General features: G+C 35.9%; 1 protein-coding gene across 2 annotated transcripts in view; it reads left to right on the forward strand.

Moving 5' to 3' along the window:
• The window catches only part of LOC143244543 (uncharacterized), a 90010-nt gene that overhangs the window by 36868 nt on the left and 33997 nt on the right, over positions 1 to 19145 (forward strand). For both annotated transcript variants that reach the window (XM_076489431.1, XM_076489442.1), the window contains exon 2: positions 9043 to 9114. In XM_076489431.1, the coding sequence (XP_076345546.1) occupies positions 9043 to 9114 (72 nt within the window). The remainder of the gene's footprint in view (positions 1 to 9042; positions 9115 to 19145) is intronic.

Consider the following 19145-nt stretch of genomic DNA (forward strand, 5'->3'; position numbering starts at 1 on the left):
GTAGCACCACAATTCCAGAAGTTCAATGTTCTTAGGAATTATATGAAATTTGAATTTCTTATTTTTTGTCGATTTATTGCTCTGCTATTTCATTCTAGTTTAAATTAGAATTAAAACTGTGACTCTAGATTTAAAACAACCATCGATTTATGGGAAATGTCTTGTACATCTTTTAAAAAGACTGGTAGAAATCACGATCAGGAAGAAATTGTTTCAATGACATACACAATCTACTAAATACTATACAATGTGATGAAATATTGTAAAATTACAAGACTTTTGCAAGGTTTAACGCTATCCTCTTCCCTCAGTGACACAGTGGTGGTCCGGCATGGCCAAGCGTGTTAAGGCGTGCGACTCGTAATCTGAGGGTCGCGGGTTCGCATCCCCATCGCGCCAAACATGCTCGCTAATCCCACTATTCGTTGGTAAAAGAGTAGCCCAAGAGTTGGCGGTGGGTGATGATGACTAGCTGCCTTCCCTCTAGTCTTACACTGCTAAATTAGGGACGGCTAGCACAGATAGCCCTCGAGTAGCTTTGTGCGAATTTCATAAACAAAAAACAAACAAGACACAGTGGTATGTCGGCGGACTTACGAAGCTAGAAACCGGATTTCGATTCCCGTGGTTGAAAGCGCAAAAAAGAAAAATGCATCTCAGAATGGCTGGTACGGGTATTAACACTTTTATTGATAAGCAGAGAACAACGTTTCGACCATCTTACACCATCTTCAGGTTAACGTCAACGTTTGGTTGCAAACTCTTTTTGTTAACCTGAAGATGACCTAAGGAGGTCGAAACGTTGTTCTCTGCTTTATTAGTAAAAGTGTTAATACCCCTACTAGCTGTTCTGACATACGTTTGTTTTTCAAGTAGGTTTCTCTTCAACAAGACCGTACAGATAGCCCAATGTAGATCTATGTGTTTAACTACAAAAAAAACACACACAACAATAAACAATGGGATTTCCTATTGTTACGGAATTTGTAGTATTTTGGCGATGAACAATATACAATAAAGTCATAGTACTTGTATTTTATTATTTAATCTTTGTTGAGTTACGATACCAGCCAATTCTACTGATTCCTGAACATATCGCGTTTATACGTAAAACTTTTCATTGTTATTGGATTTTATTTGAGTAAAGAGTTTTAAAAGGCTATTGTGAGAAATTAATTATCTTTAGACCGTTTTCAGGCTCTGAGGAGTCAAAGTTGAACTCTTAGAACGATAAAACAGAACGATTTTTAAAATGATAGATATTGCTTGCCTCAAGCTGATGTATAATCGTTCATGGATATTTTATTATTGCTTTTCAAGGTAAAAAAAAAGCACGTGGTGACTTTTTGGGTGTTTTAGAACAAAAACATATTAAGTTATTTGCCGTGTCCATTGCGAGGAATTAGGCCTACCATGTTTTAGCGTTTTACTTTCGCACATTTACAGCTGACCCATCAAGGAACACAAGAAAGAAGCTTATCAGTTACTTAGCCCAAACAACAATAATAACAACACAAAATATTAAAACTTTATTAAATTCTGTATCTCGCATAAGACATTCAGCACATAAGATTAAAATTTAATTTTTTATAAGGTATTGTTAAACTAAACAAATATTATTAATAAATATCACACTTCGTATGCATCCAAACTCCCATGAAAACTAATAAGCCACACAATTTTACTCAGTCGTTTTATATAGTCAAGTGTGTGCAACATATCGTCAGATACGCTAACTTTGTTTTATTATTTTTGAATTTCGCGCTAAGCTACACGAGGGCTATCTGCACTATCCGTCCCTAATTTAGCAGTGTAAGACTAGAGGAAAGGCAGCTAGTCATCACTACCCACTGCCAACTCTTCGTGTTCTCTTTTACCTATGAATAATGGGATTGACTGTAACATTATAACGCTCCCACGGCTGAGAGGGAGACGCCAAATTTGAAATTTTAAGAAATAATTTTTTTTATCAATTTGTAGTTAAGTGCAAAGCTACACAGTGGGATGTCTGTGCTCTGCCCACCACGAGTATCGAAGCCAGGATTCTAGTAGCTTAAGTCCGCAGAAATACCATTGCGTCATTGGGGGTGGGGATAGCTGAGGGAGATGAAACACAGTTCAAAAAAGAAACATATTATAAAATACATTCTAATGAAGAGAAGTTTTAAAATCACGAATTATTGTATTAATATGTTTAAACGAACCAAAAATTGAGTCCATATCATATTGACATGTTACGTGTGTGTTTATATATATATTTTTGGACAATGAAATTTGGATATGGACTAGATTTTGAATTTCGCACAAAAACATTCAATAGTTATGTGTGCTAGTCGTTCCTAACTTAGATTAGAGGAAAAGCAGCTAGTCAACAACACCCACTCTTGGGATATTCTTTTACCAATAAATAGTTGTATTGACTGTCAAATTATAACGCTTCCAGACAAAGAAGTGGAGATAAGGATTCGAACCCGCGACTCTCAGATTGCTAGTCGAATGTCTTAATCTTCCAGGTCATTCTTGAAACTGTTATGTCGCTTACTACTTTGATTGCAAAAAAAGTAAATAATTTCGCCCATCTTGGTGGACGATGCTCTTTGTCACAAATATGATTTTGTAATTCGTCAAAAATGAAGTTGAAACGTACTCATTGAGAAATGTTTGAAATAGATAACTTAGAAAGCGGACATCACTTTATAATATACTGTGTTTCGTCGCTTGGTTCTCTGTTGCATTTGCTACAAATAAAAGCAGTTATTACAGAAAAAAGCAAAGAAAAAGTTGCGCATTTCAATTAATTTATCTATGAATTTTACATTTTTATTTGATATAGATATTTTATTAATAATAAGTTCAAATATAGTTTTCAAAAATTAAACTTGACCATAGTTAGAAAAAAAAATATTTTGTCTAGGTTTACACGTCAAATGAACATACGTATATGGAATTGTATATACGTATATACAATATTGTACATTGTATACAAAATATTTGTTTTAAAAAATTGGAAAACACTTATGTGATGACCTGAAATCTTAGGTTTAAAATCGCTTCAGTATTAAAGTAGTTACTTAATTTGTGGTCAAAACAAATTACTATCATAATAGTTGGCAATTTCTTTTTGATACGCCCCCTAGTGGCTCAGCGGTTTATCTGCGGATTTATAACGCTAAAATCCGGGTTTCGATACCCGTGGTTAGCAGAGCACAGATAGCTCATTGTGTAGCTTTGTACTTAATTCAAAAACAACAACATCTTTTGTTACTTTAACCAAAGAGAAAAAGTTAAGATAATTCCAGTTAGGGATAGAGAAAGCACTTTATTTCTTCATTTAAAAGTTTTATAAATTAGCTGAAATAATGTATGATGGTAGCCCTAACTTTAGAGTAAAAGCTATTTCACCTACTTTCTTACTTCTCTCGTGTATATGGCACTATTTTGTTATTTTGCTTCTAAATCAAACACGAATACATTATTCCTAAAACTGAGCTAATGGACAAAGAGACAAGCAGCTTCGCTAACTAAATAATAAACTCTAACAGATTCACTAAATCAGTCATAAAATCGTATAGTCCAGCCTGTGTTATAGAAACCATCAAATTATTTTCTGAACTTACAGAAAGGCTCTTAACATTACCTAATGCACTTACAAGTGACGTCAAATGTTCCTCTGGCCATATATCAGTCAAATGTCTAAAGTTAAAATCAAATATTACCTAAAATAGTGCAATTTGTTTCTAAGTTTGTTTTTTTATTTGAACAAAAACAAGTGGGTTAAGTGTTGTTCTTTTTAATAATATAATACTACTTGGCAGAAGCTGAAGTAGAAAACTACGCTAAAGTAAAGTCAGACGGTGAGATAACAGTATCTAGTTTTTTATGATAAACTGGTAAGATGAAAGACGTCTGTAATCAGAAAAAGAATATAATATAAAAACAAAAACTGGCTTACTTATTTTAAGCTTCATTATTAATATTAGAGCTAATGTGTACGTTCAATGCTAGGAAACGACATGGGAACTTTCGAGGATGATATACGAGGTACGATTCGAACCCCTAATTCCAAATGTCACTCATCAATAGTATATTCATGACAGTACTTATTAGATTTTATGAAAATTTGTCCAGTTGTTCGTACAAAACACAAGGAAAAGATATAGGACCTCCTTAGTTGCGACATAGAAAAGTCACATCCAAGCATCGACCCCTTTTAGAAGGCGTAAGAGTATATGACATGTTTGGCTACAATCTTGGACGAGTTACTACTTATGAAAGATTTGGCTTGTTTTGAATTACGCGCAAAGCTACACGAGGGTTATCTGCGCTAGTTGTCCCTAATTCAGCAGTGTAAGACTAGAGGGAAGACAGCTAATCATTACCACCCACCGTCAACTGTTGGGCTACTCGTTTACTAACGAATAGTGGGATTATTATAACGCCCCATGGCTGAAAAGGCGAGCATGTTTGGTGTAACGTGGATTCGAATCCGCTACACTTGGATTACGATTCGAGCAAACTAAATGGGTTTAGCATGGAAATAATAATTAGTGGTATGGTAAGGCATGTTGTTGGCCTAAACTGAGAAAATGGTACTGAGGTTATTGAAGGTTAACATCAAAATCAGATCCTGAAAACAATTATTCTTATGGATTATATACAAAATATGTCAAGTGAAAAACTGTTGACAATAATAAGTGAAACATTTAAAACCAAAAATTATCTAAATTGTTCCCAAACCGCAGGTATATATATATATATACACATTGCTGGCCAAAACTTAAGGCCAATGAACATAGAGTAAAAATATGCATTTTGCGTTGTTAAACTCAACCACTTATTTGAGTAGAGCTTCGAAAGATGAAAATAAGAAAAGTGAAAAATTAAAAAAACCTTTTTATCATTTAATAGGGAAAATGTGAACACTATGAAATTAGCCTAAATATTAGCTGGTCAAAAGTTTAAGACCATACTAAAAAAGAAGTCCTAAACAGGGTAGGAAATGCCCAACAAGAGGTCTCAGTAGCGAGTTCCACGGCCGTCATTGCGAATTACTTCAAACATTTGCTTTGACGTGGTTGATATAAGCGTTGGCAGAAGGCTGGCTGAAATGTTATTCCAAGTAGTGAAGATGGCTTCACGAAGATCATGCAGTGTTTGAAATTGTCGTCCATTTCTATAGACTTCCCTTGCCATCCATTCCCAAACATTTTCAGTGGAGTTCAGTTCGGACGAACATGCTGAATGGTCCAAAAGAATCATGTTATTCGCCATGAAAAAGTCCTTTGTCCTGCGGGCATTGTGGATTGCAGCGTTGTCCTGCTGAAAGATCCAGTCATTTCCACACAATCGAGGCCTTCAGTCAATAAAGATGTTCTCTCCAACATGCCAATGTAGCCAGCTGCTGTTTGACGCCCCTGTATAACCTGAAGCTCCATTGTTCCATGGAAGGAGAAAGCACCCCAGATCACGATGGAACCTCATCCGCTGTATCGTGTAGAAAATTTCTCCGGTGGGATATCTTATCGTGCCAGTAATATTGGAAGCCATCTGGACCATCCAGGTTAAATTTTTTCTCATCAGAGAGCAAAACCTTCTTCCACTTCTCCACATCCCATGTTTGGTGCTTCTCAGCAAAGTTTAACCGAGCTGTTTCGTGGTGTTGAAGGAGGCGTGGCCATTGAAGACGTTTACAGTTTTTAAAGCTTTTCTCTCGTAGATGCCGTCTTATTGTTCTTGAGCTGTATTCTGCGTCCGTAAGGACCTTAATCTGTTTCGACGATCGGCTGGTGACGGACAGTCCGTCGAATCCTCCTGTTCAACGCAGGCGAAATTTTCTTGGGCTGACCACTTGAAATTCTCGTTCCGTATCCTTCAGGGCCTTTTAAGAAATTTGCAACAGCAGTTTTACTTTGCCCAATCTCAACATGGCCCGTTCAAACTCTGTCACCTTTTTAGCCTTTGCCATGTTTTTACCCAATGTAACACAGGAGATGTCAGTGGGAGATGTTGACAACGCTAATGCTTGTACTTGTACACACATGACTAAATTTCGTTACGTGTTTACCGATTAACGTTTCGTTTTAGTATGGTCTTAAACTTTTGACCAGCTAGTATTTAGGCTAATTTCATAATGTTCACATTTTTCATATGAAATGCTAAAAGAGTTTTTTTTTTATTTTCTCTTTTCTTATTGTCATCTTTCGAAGCTCTACTCAAATAAGTGATCGAGTCGAACAACGAAAAATGCATATTTCTTCTTTACGTTCATTGGCCTTAATATTTTGGGCCAGCAGTGTATATATGCAAGAAAGGTTAATATTCTAACAATGTTATGCAATGATGGAAAATATTCAGCAGCTGTGATAAAATTTCTACACAAATGTAACAAAGACCAGTGAGATGGTTTTATTTGCAATATTAGTTGCACTTGTTGGTCTGTCTGAACGGTGAACATTTCCTCACTGTTGAGCCTGTAGTACGCAGCCGTAACTAAAAACCGTTTCGGATGATTTAAAACGATAAATACCTTATATCCATAGCGCTTTCGGAGGGAGGACCGTTCCTTTTAGGGTAAACTGTTTACTGTTAAAAGAAAAAGGTCCACCTTTCGTTTTGTTTTTATCATTTTATATCAAAACTTCTTGAAACTACATATTTTTCGACATTATGAACTTCCTATCATCAGATATTAATGATAGCTCTAATCAGAGAACTTTTCATCATATAATATAGGAATTTTCAGGGTATTCTTTTAACACTGTCATGCAGAATAATTATAATAAACAGTTATTCAACAGAATACTGTGCTGTTTTAGATTACTTTGAAACAATTGTTTTCATCCTTACGTAAGTTGTTTTCGTTCGAAAATATTCAAGTTTTCAAAGGTAAAATTATCTTTTTACACTAAAAAAAATCGCACTTTGTGTATCAAATGAGGCAGGATTTTGATCTTCATCTTCATCAAGAAGATGATTTTTACATCTATACCCCTTCTTCTTCATGAGAAACTTTGGTAACGAATAGTTTACAATGTTTCATTCAGTATTATCAACATTTTAATAATATTTCTGAAAGTTATAGTCCTGAAAATCACTTTAAGTGAGCTTGAGGTTGTCATAAGGAAAGTCGTCTCATTCTAAAATAATAACAATTCGTTTCCTATGCATGTTCATTTTTTAATTATTTACCTATCAATGTATTGCACGTCTGAACTATAGTGTATTCTGTATATCTGCGAAAAGTATTAACCAAAGTGTATTTTCTGTGATTAGAAACTAAAAACTATCCAACTAAACTGAATACAAATATTAACTTTTAGATAATACTTTTAGTTGCTTAGTTTCTGCTCTTAGATATCGAATCCAATCTTAAAACATTTTACAGTTAGATGGTTTAGCAAGTCAGAAAAGAACAACATGAAAACAAACATTTAGAATTGTTTAGTTAAGGATTAACTAATTGTATTTCTGTTTATAACAACATTGATGCTTTCAAACCGGAAGTTTCCTTTATTGTCTGGATAACTGTTTATGGTGATAATACATTTATATGAGTTGTTATCTCATACTTGTAACTTGTTTATAGTTGGAATCGTAACTGATACTTAGAACTAATTTAGCTGATTAATATACGAATTCGTTTGGAACTCAGGAACATGAGCATTTATTAATAATTAGAACTTTTTTATAACTACGTAAATCAATTTTAATTAGAACGTAGTTATCGCAGATTTACACGGAAAGCGCAAGTACATTCAGTTTTGTCACCCTCTGGTGCAGCGGTAAGTCTATGGATTTACAACGCTAAAATCAGGGGTCCGATTCCCCTTAATGGACTTAGCAGATAACCCACTGTGGCTTTGCTGTAAGAAAAACACACGTACACACCCTTCCAGTTTCGCATAATTTAGGGTTACAGAAACATCACCAGCATATTATATAGAAGATAGAAAGAAACTTGCATTAAAATCAGTAACCAACTAAATCAGAACTACAAAGGAGAAGTCATTACAATTAAAAGATAAATTTTGAACTTTCCATTTTTAATATTTCTTCCGTCTAAGATTATTATTTAAACACTAACAGATGGAGAAGTAGTCTATGTGACTTATATTATAAAGTTTAGGCGTATGGGTTTTTAAAGTTTGGTCTAGTTTCTTTCTAAACCATAACTTTGAAATCTTTGTGATGTATATATATAAAAAGGTTTCAGAATACCATTTATCTCTCATAGTCCAGCCCAGTTAATGAGTTTTGGTGTAAACGAAAGGCCGAATGGGAAGTGTGCTGCGGGAGATTGAAATGTTATTTTTAATTACGCCTTATTTGAAAGTCGGAAAAACAAGTTAAAAAAAGCGTGCATTATCTTAAGTTTGAACGATTAATTCCTTCTTCAAATGTATAGTATCTCATGTTTCGCCAGCTCTCTGTAACTTTGAAAAATGGTTTTGTTTGACGTATTTTAAAGACAGCTGGTATGGATATTAAAACTTTAATTAAAATGAAGTACAGACAACGATTCGACCTTCTTAGGTCTACTTCAGGTAGCTCCCCACTGCAGCAGCGGTATGTATGTCTGCAGACCCACACCACTAAAAACCGGGTTTCGATACCCGTTGTAGGCACAGATAGCCCATTGTGTAGTCTTGTACTTAATTCCAAAGAAACAAACAAAAACATTTTCAAGTTAAAACAAAGAGAGTTTGCAACTGCTCGTTGCTGGGCACGTCTTATGGACGACTGTATAAACGGGTGCTAGATTATAGGGAGCGTTGCAATTAAATGTTACGTTATTAATTAATATATGCATATAAATGTGTTCCTTAGTATAGGCTTAATTTTGGTTTGAATTCTTGTATAAATAGGGATTATTTGACTTCACGTTTGTTTGTATTTGTTTCCCTACTCAGTATCTGTGTGTTTCCTGTGGTTATGTTGTGTTTATTTGACTTGCAGTGTTCAAAAACGTGCGAAGGTGACTTTTTATGTTCTTTGAATCTGGTTTCCATTTTCCTACTTGTTCATGATTTTGTTTCGTTTCAGGGATCTCAGCTCCAACTACATTAGTGAACTACCAAACTTCGCATTTCGTCATCTTCCGCTTTTAGAAGACTTGTGAGTATGAATTTATATTCATAGATTTCGTTGCACATCTCACCATGGTATCAGTGTGTATTCCCGTGAAAGTTTTTGTTGTTGTTACTTGTAACTACAAATACTAATCAAAGTTTATCATATACTTAACTTTACGTACATTGATTTTACAGATTCATAACACACACATGTACAACCAACTGATTAAACTGCCAGATGCATTTTAGTTATATGTGATCAGAAACACGTTTTACGTTCTTTCAAATGTTGCCGATAAAGGCTCCTCTTAGAGCATAAAAACTGTTGGCACAAAGCCAAGATTACTTCCAATATTCCCTTCACTGATGTGTCGTATTACATCACCAAAACGTTTAATGCGCAATTTTTTAATGCATGTGTTTTCAATGTTTATGTTGCTTTGCTTAATTATTTCGTTTAATCAAAGAAATTAAACAATTAACTATCTGATTGTATTCATTGCAGGTATCATATCCCGAATATAAGCGTTATAAACCCTCAGTCTTAAGGCTGAGACACTAAGAGACGTTTCAATCCACCACAAGGCTCAGTTTTGATACGTAATTGCAGAGATTTTGTAAATATTTATTGCAAAAACTTCAAAATCAGATCTTCCATAGCCTGGTGATTAGGGCCCTTCACTCACACCCCACGAGCTGAGGATTTTTGAATCGCATCCCTGAAAATGATTGTCCTTTTAGTCATCGAGGCTTTTTAACGTGACGACAATTCAAGTTCTTTGTAATTAGACACAGAGCTACGCAATGGGTTATCTGTGCTTTGCCCAACCTAGGCATTGAAACCAAGTTTATAGCGTTGTAAGTCAGCAAACATACCGCTGTGCCATTGGGGAAGGCTCATTCCCTATTTATAGTTGTTAAAGAGTAATCTAAGAGTTGGTGGTAGAAGTTATTGACTAGCTGTCTTTTCTTTCGTCTACAACTTCTAAATTAGGGATGGCCAGCGCAAGTAGCCCTCTAGTATGTTAGAGCGAAATTATTCGTGATGCTCTGAAACACATAGATCCAAGAAGTCTTGATAAAAATGAAATAGAAACCCTATAACCCGAGCGCTTTCGAAAGGTGGACCTTCACCTTCTGTATCACCCTTCACTGCCTGCAGACAGCTGTGGGAAGGTGAAAGGAATTTCTATTTCTAATTCTGTATCTGTTGTTATTCTTTATTTTTATGTGAGACTGGCGAATGAAGGTTAAGACTGATATACGGTGTATCCCCACTGCTATGTAAGCCCTACTTTTTCAGTCACCTCCACAACCTAGGGCACATTTTATAATCCCACATTGTAGCGTATACCCTGGGATATTTTCAGTTGAATGGTGTTTTTTGTTTTATTTTGTTTCGGCTTGTTTTTGCATTAAAATAACAAATTATGTAATTAATCAAATTTTTCGACTTGCTGTTTTTAACGCTGTCTTTCCTTATGCGTGGGTGGTGATGACTAGCTTCCTTCTCTCAAGTCTTACACTGCAAAATTAGGGACGGCGAGCGCAGATAGCCCTCGTGTAGCTTTGCGCGATATTCAAAAACAAACAAACAATTCTTACCTTTGATTTAATTATTTTACTATTTAACTTCATTAAAATGTAATCATTTTCTCTCAAATATATATATATACACATATATATACCTCTCCCTAACACTATGCCTAATATAAAATAGGTCAACATTAAACACCGTTCCGAAATAATGGAACCACTACATTCCAAACGTCTCTCATCTTTGAAACCGGTACTCTTTTGTTTCATTCCACATTTTCCAAAACTAGGCACTGAAACCATATAATTTTCACTTTCACGTTTTTAAAGGAACTCGTAATTACTAAAGGTTGCAAATTAAAATTTCTTACGCCACAAAGACCTTAAATATTTGCTAACTGTTAACTACAGTCTATATAAAACATCAGTTACTCTTTTGAAAGATATTATTAAATGTTTTCGTTCAACCGTGATATAAAGTCCGAAGATTTAAGTTAATATCCTCGGAAACTGTATGAACCAGCACATATGAGAACCGAAAAACAAGTGCATATTACAAAAAATATTCTTAAAACTATTATTTTGTTGTTCATGACAAAAGGAACACAAAACAAAAACTCTTAGAATTGTGTATCCAAATAATTTGCAGCCACCGTTAACAGAAGATAACATGTTTAAAAAAATCCAGTAAAACTAACGTCCTAACTATTTCACCTGACCTTAACATGTCAAATGCAAAAGGGTTAGCGCTTAAATACAGGACTTAAATTTGCCCCCATCTGATCACGCATGAGTGATTTTTTTCTTAAAACGTAACTGTGAGCTATTTATTTATCATCCAATATTTTTTTCGTACCAACAGGTCAGGTAAGACCAATAAAATCTGTCAGAAGCAGAACCAACAAAAATGGTAAAAACCACTGAAGATCCTACAACACACTTTCAGCTGATGGACCCCTTCCAGTGGGTGGTTATTTACCCCTTCCAGTGGGTTATTTACACCACTTGATTATTATACAGGCAAATGCCGTACTGAGATCAAGAAACTTAACTTCAAAACACAGAACCTTTAAGGACAACCTCACTGATAAACAACGCAAAGCCCCCAGTGGCTCAGCGGTATGTCTGTGGACATACAACGCAAAAAACCGTGGTGGGCAGAGCACAGATAACCCATTGAGCAGCTTTGTGCCTAAATCAAAACAATAACACAAAGCCTTGAAAAATATTCGTTCTAGAGATGATATTATATCAGACTATTAGATGAAAGAGGAAGTGTGGTCGCATAAGGTGAAGATGTTTACCTTCAGGAAGTATCACATTATTTGAATGACTTACTATGGTACACACTGCTTCGAGTCATCACCTACACTGCCAACGAACTGGGTGAAACTGAGGAGCTACCTATGTCTGGTAGAAATGTAATATCACCAATTATTGACTCTATAACTGCTGTTTTCTATTTTGTATCAAAAAATTCATAAACTCAACCACCCTGGTTTACCCAATATGTCTACTTGTAGTGCTCCAACTGGACTTATATACAACTATTTAGATTCCACTTACACCAACGACACTTATCATAACTTTAGACTCTTCAACACTGTTACGTTTAACCCCAAACTAGACTCAGTTCTTTTATTTATTACAGACATCAAATCTTTATACACTGCGATACCACAGCAGGAGGGTTTAATATCTTTAAGACACCTTTTTCAACAAACATCCTGAACTTCACCCCTCAAATAATACTTTGATCCGTTTAGCAGAACTAGTTCTTAAAATGCAGAAGGTTCTATTTTAATAATGAATTCAATGAACAGGCTAACGACATGGCTATTGAAACTAAAATGGGCCCCGATTTTGCAAACCTTTTCGTTGGATATATTGAAGAACACACATTTACACAGCCCCCCCCCAGTGGCTCAGCGGTATGTCTGCGGACTTACAACGCTAAAAAACCGGTTTTCGATACCCGTGGTGGGCAGAGCATAGATAACCCATTGTGTAGCTTTATGCTTAATTCAGAACAACAACAACATTTACACAATATGATAGTCCCTTACTCCTAGTTTACAAAACATGTATCGATGACAATGTTGGCATCTTCACGGGCACGAGCTAGAAACATTTGTACATTACGTAAGTAACTTCCATCCTTCATTGTCTTACACGCATGACATTTTCGATTCATCACTATCATTCTGGAATATTCTTCTTTTTATGTCTTCTGATAAGAAAACAAGCAGTGTTCGTTATAAACCTGCAGATACTCACAAGAGTCTGCACTTTAATAATTCTAACCACCCCATACATATAAAAATAACATTCCAGAAATCCAGTCAATTAGGCTATATAAACTGTGTAGTGAACCTGATGATTTTAATGCCCGCCCAACTCAACAAAAATAGAATAATTTTTTTCTTGATTGTAACTACCCAACAACATTCTGTAAAATATTTTCAACTCTTTCAATGGAGACCATAACTCATCTTCATTTCACACCGAAACAACTTCTAAACTTTCCTGTACCAGGCCATCCTCAGATACAACACTTCTAACAAACAAGTTAGAAACATTATTCTAAATACTTTTCACATTTTAAAGGTACCTAATACCACTAAAAATGTACATTTTACAAGTCCACCCATCATTTCTTACCTTCACGATACGAATATAGGAAACTAAGTAATATATACTAACATTAAAACACACACCTCAACAGACACGAATTTCATTGTATGTAGCTATCCTTGTAGTTGTTTGTTTTTGAATTTCGCGCAAAGCTACACGAGGGCTATCTGCGCTAGCTGTCCCTAATTTAGAAGTGTAAGACTAGAGGGAAGGCAGCTAGTCATCATCGTCCACCGCCAACTCTTGGGCTACTCTTTTAACAACGAATAGTGGGATTGATCGTCACATTATAACGCCCCCACGGCTGAAATGGCGAGTATGTTTGGTGCGACGGGGGTTCCAACTCGCGACGCTCGAATTACGACTCAAACGCCTCAACCACCTACCCATGCCGGGTCTTAGCAGAATGTACCCGAGAACATTTTAGTGATATAATAAATTGTAACACAGATAAACTAGTGGCCCGACACTTCAGTTTGTACAACCATATCCTCAACCATTTCAAATACAATTCTTTTCAAAATTGCCCTTGGAAACAAACATAGCAGTAAATTACAAAAAAAATTTTAATCCCGGGACTTTCCACACCAATGTGCGAAATGAACTTTATATTTTTTGTAATATTTCTCGCTTTACTTTTTTCACAATTAACTGGTTTTGTACAGTTAATTATGTCCTATTTATTCATTTTAAATATAATGTATAGTTGGTGATATATGCGCGCGCATGCATACCTGTACATATATGGATGTATCTATGCATATATATAACGAGAGGTATGTGTGTGTTATAAATTAAAAACAAGCCCAAAGAAAAATAAATTAAAAAACAAAAAACGCTGCACTAATATTAAAAAGTTCCCAGAGCACAAGTTATAATGTGGGATATAAAATGTATCCTAGGTTTTAGAGGTAACTGCGTAAATAGGACTCACTTTGCGGTAGGGGTACACCGTCTATCACTCTTAATTTTCATTCGCAAGTCTCAAATCAAGAAACAAAAGAAAGGTGAAACAATAGACATAAAAATAGAAATTAGGAGAGCGAAATGTGGGTGCTGAAGCTCGTAACGTCCCACATCTGTATAACCCTTCACTGCCTGCAAACAGTTGTGGGAAGGTGACTGATCTCCAAAGTAAAGAAGAAATAATAATTAAAAAATAAAAATAAGGTACTACTGTTTGGGGTACGTAAGTTTTCTAAAATATTTTTTCGGGTGTCTGTAAACATTCCTATACACGTTTATTTGTTACGTTGTCACAGGATCTTTGATTTAGAATATTTTTGGTTACTGCTCAGTTAGTGATACCTAAAGAACAGCATTGCCCGAAACGTTTTAACGAGATTAGTTTATATATATACACACACACATTAATATAATATATATCTGTAGTTAACTTCTTGATGGTCTTACCTTCAACATTATTTATTAACTATTTTAATAGTCTAGTGTTTGTAACTTTAAAAATTATTTAACTCTCGCAGAATATTTTTAAATAAAGTTCGTTGAAGAAAACTCGTTCGCAGGACTACTTTATAACATTCATCACCAAGATAATAGATAATCTGTGCATCTATACCAAGCAAGTTAGTTTCAGGCTTCGTAGTCGAAAAAGTAGGCCTACGCTGAGTGTTTTTTGTGCGTTTCATTTTGCACAAAATTACTCAGTATTCGTGGTACTACCCACTCGAAATAGAAGACAACAGTGAAGAGAGCTAACTAACGCCATCCACCGTCAACTCTTGGACTGGTCTAATTAAATAATTGGATTGCCTGTGACATTACAACGTCCTCATGGCTGAAAGGATGAACATGGTTGATGATGGGATTCGAACTGGTGAGTGAGAGATTGCAACTTGAGTGTCCTAACCACGAATCCATGCTGTGGTGATCGAAGCCAGTATATATTTTTATAGATTTGGCATAAATCAAATTAAGAGCTATCTATGCCAAGCCATCCTTATTTTAAACTGAGAAAATAGACGAAAGAAATCTAGTCTACAGCATCAACAGCCTTATTCTCGTATATTCTTGTCTGATCCAATATAAAGATTTGACAATTACTCTTAAAGTAAACGAACAGCAGCGAAGCGACATCGAGTCACGAACTGTAATTCATCGGATTCATACACCGAACATTCAAATCACTAAGTTTCTTACAGTCTGAAAGCAATAACTACAAACACAATTAAAACAGTTAAGAGCTTTCGTAGAATTGTAAGTTACCTTAAAAAGTATAATAAAATACAATTATATAAACTTATTCTACCTTATCACGTAATTGTCATGCTCAAATATTATCACTTGATCTCCAGAGTTCCCCATGGAAGGTTTGTTTGTTTGGTTGTTTTTGAATTTCGCACAAAGCTACTCGAGGGTTATCTGTGCTAGCCGTCCCTAATTTAGCAGTGTAAGACTAGAGGGAAGGCAGGTAGTCATCACCACCCACCGCCAACTCTTGGGCTACTCTTTTACCAATGAATAGCGGCATTGACCGTCACATTATAACGCCCCCACGGCTGAAAGGGCGAGCATGTTTGGCGCGACGGGGATGCGAACCCTCGACCCTCAGGTTACGAGTCGCACGCGTTAACGTGCTTGGCCATGCCGGGCCTCCCCATAGAAGGTAATTTTAACATCTACTTATTTTGAGTAGAAAGTAACAATGATAACACAACAGGATTAAAACTAGTGTGTGTGTGTGTGTGTTTTTCTTATAGCGGGCTATCTGCTGAGCCCACAGAGGGGAATCGAACCTGTGATTTTAGCGTTGTAAATCCGTAGACATACCGCTGTACTAGCGGGGGGCGTTGTAATTAGTAAGTTACAATATTAATAATTTAAATGTACTTGTAAAACCTGTTATGAGATACGTCATCCAATATTCGGAGTTTACATTTCACGTGGTTTTCATTAAGAGGAAATATACACAAGCGTTGTTAAATTTTGAAAGAATTAAACATTCTTGAACTACGATTAAGCAACGAATAAATAAAAAACACAGTCACTAGTGAAGGAATAAAAAGAGTAAACGTCATTCCGATCTAGCTTTCACTGCTGTCTTGTCTCTGTAAGACCTTTCTACAGAATGTTTATGCCACTATTCGAAAGCAATCAAGCTGAAATTCCCGACAGTTTTAGAGCTCAATATAAACACGCGTTTCACTGCATGTGTCAAACTGGTATTGTAGGTATGCTAGTGATAATTTAAACGTCTAAAAAAATTAAATTATTCGTGGCATTCTGAAGTGCAATCGGCTGTATATATTTAATTAATACCAAATGAAAACATTAGTAGCGCTGCATAAGAGTTTTATAAATTAGAAATGTACATGTGTTATGCTATCACAACACTTTGTTAAGCTGCTTCGAAAATGTTAATCGATGAAGACATCCAATACTTATGGTTCTAAAAATAAGTTTTTCTTTTATTTGATTTTTTTCAGTCTGTTGATTTTACTGAATCATTTGGCTTTTGATATGTATAGTTTGGTATTCTCAAGATGGCTGTTTAAACTGAAGATGAGGTTCGTCATGGTCACGTGGTTAAAACGCTCGATTTGTAATCTGAGGGTCGCGGGTTCGAATCCCCGTCAAAGCAAAAATGTTTGCCCTTTCAGCTGTGGTGGCGTTATAATTGCAATCAATCTCACTATTCATTGGTAAAAGAGGAACCCAAGAGTTTGCGGTGGGTGGTAATGACTACCTGTCTCCCCCTCTAGTTAAATTTGACGGGGGCTAGCGCAGATAGCCCTCGTGTAGCTTTGCGCGAAATTCAAACAAAAAACAAAACAAAAACTTGAAGGTGGACTGAGAAGGTTGAAACGTTGTTCTGTACTTTATTTTAATTAAAATTTTACTATCCATAGCAGCCGCCTTGAGAATCAGAAAATATAATTTGTAGCTACAGTCATGTGAAAAATTAGGACACCCAATGAAAGCCTGTGTATTTTTAACATTTTTGGATATATAGATATTTCATCTCAATTTTAACAATACTGAGAGATTATAGGAATATAACTGAACAATTAAAACTGAATAAAAGACTTTTAAAGATCTCCTGTAAATGTAATGCTACAAAAATGCATATTCTAACTGAGGAAAAAGTTAGGACACCCTACCCCTAATAGCTAGTGTTACCTCCTTTGGCTGAAATAACTGCAGAGAGACACTTTCAGCTGTAAGATGTTTGAGGGGTTTCTTGCATGTACAGCCCGTTTCAAGTCACCCCACAGCATTTCAATGGGATTAAGATCTGGGCTTTGACTCAGCCATTCCATTCCATTTCTTAGTTTTCAGCCAGTTCTTGTTGGATTTACTAGTATGTTTTGTGTCATTGTCGTGTTGCAGGGTCCAGTTCCGCTTCAGCTTTAATTTTCTTACAGATGGACTCACATGTTCCTCAAGCACCCTCTGATACACAGTAGAATTCATGGTGGATTTTATGATTGTGAGCTGTCCAGGTCCTGCTGCAGCAAAGCAGCCCCAAACCATGACACTTCCACCTCCATGCTTCACAGTTGGTATGGGGTTGTTTTTCTAGAATGCTGTATTTGGTTTACGCCAAACATGTCCTCTGTTCTGGTGTCCAGATAATTCAATTTTGGACTCATCTGTCCAAAGAACATTATTCCAGAAGTTCTGGTCTTTGTCTACATTCTCTCTGGCAAACTTCAGTCTGGCCTTGATGTTTCTCTTAGAGAACAAAGGTTTCCTCCTTGCACACCTCCCATGCAAGTTAAACTTGTGCAGTCTCTTTCTGATTGTAGAGGCATGCACTTTCACATCAACAATAGCCAGAGCCTGCTGTTGGTCTTGTGATGACATGTTAGGGCGTTTGGAGACCTTTTTTAGCATCTTGCAATCTGCTCTCAGGGTGAACTTGCTTGGACGACCAGACCTGGACATGTTGGCAGTTGTTTTGAAAGCCCTCCACTTGTTGACTATTTTCCGGACAGTGAAATGGCTGATTTCAAAATCTTTTGAGATTTTTTAAATCCCTTACCAGACTCATCAGCTGCTACAATTTTCTTTCTGAAGGCCTCAGAGAGCTCTTTTGTTCTCACCATGGTGCTCACTCTCACTTCAGCAGTCAGGAGCACAACAAACTAAATGTCTGAGGTTTAAGTAGGGCAAGCCTCATTCAAAATGCTGAATAACGATCTTCTAATCATGTGCACCTGGTGTGATACACCTGTATGAGAGTTGAGTCATTTTAAATGGGAATAAATGGTGGGGGGTCCTAACTTTTTCCTCAGTTAGAATATGTATTTTTGTAGAATTACATTTACAGAAGACCTTGTTGTTGTTGTTGTTTTTGGAATTTCGCACAAAGCTATCTTTATTCCCTAATTTAGTAGTGTAAGACTTGTTTACCACCCACCGCCAACTCTATCTTTACCAACGAATAGTGGGATTGACTCACATCTCCCCACGGCTGGGAGGGCGAGTATTGTTACAATTGAACCCGCGACCCTCGGATTACGAGTAAATATCCATAGAAGATTAAAAGTCTTTTATTCAGTTTTAATTGTTTATTTATATTACTAATCTCTCAGTATTGTTACAATTGAGATTAAATATCCATTTATCCAAAATTGTTACAAAAATACACAGGCTTTCATAGGGTCTCCTAATTGTTTCACATGACTGTATTACCTTATTCACTTCTGTTTCTAAACGTTCGAGTTAATGTAGATAGGTATGTTTTGATTGTTAAAATATCGTTTGCAGCTACTACCATATTCGGTTCTTATTTCCAAACAGGCAGTTAATGTATCGTTTATTTGCTCATATACGATTTTAAAGTTTTACTTTATTCAGCGTTTATTTCTTTAAAAAAACATTTCGCGCTATCGTAGATATGTATATGTTGGTTGCTCAGCTGTGGTTTACAAGTAATAC

This window comes from Tachypleus tridentatus, chromosome 1 (assembly GCF_004210375.1).
Source record: "Tachypleus tridentatus isolate NWPU-2018 chromosome 1, ASM421037v1, whole genome shotgun sequence".
In the NCBI taxonomy this organism is placed as follows: domain Eukaryota; kingdom Metazoa; phylum Arthropoda; class Merostomata; order Xiphosura; family Limulidae; genus Tachypleus; species Tachypleus tridentatus.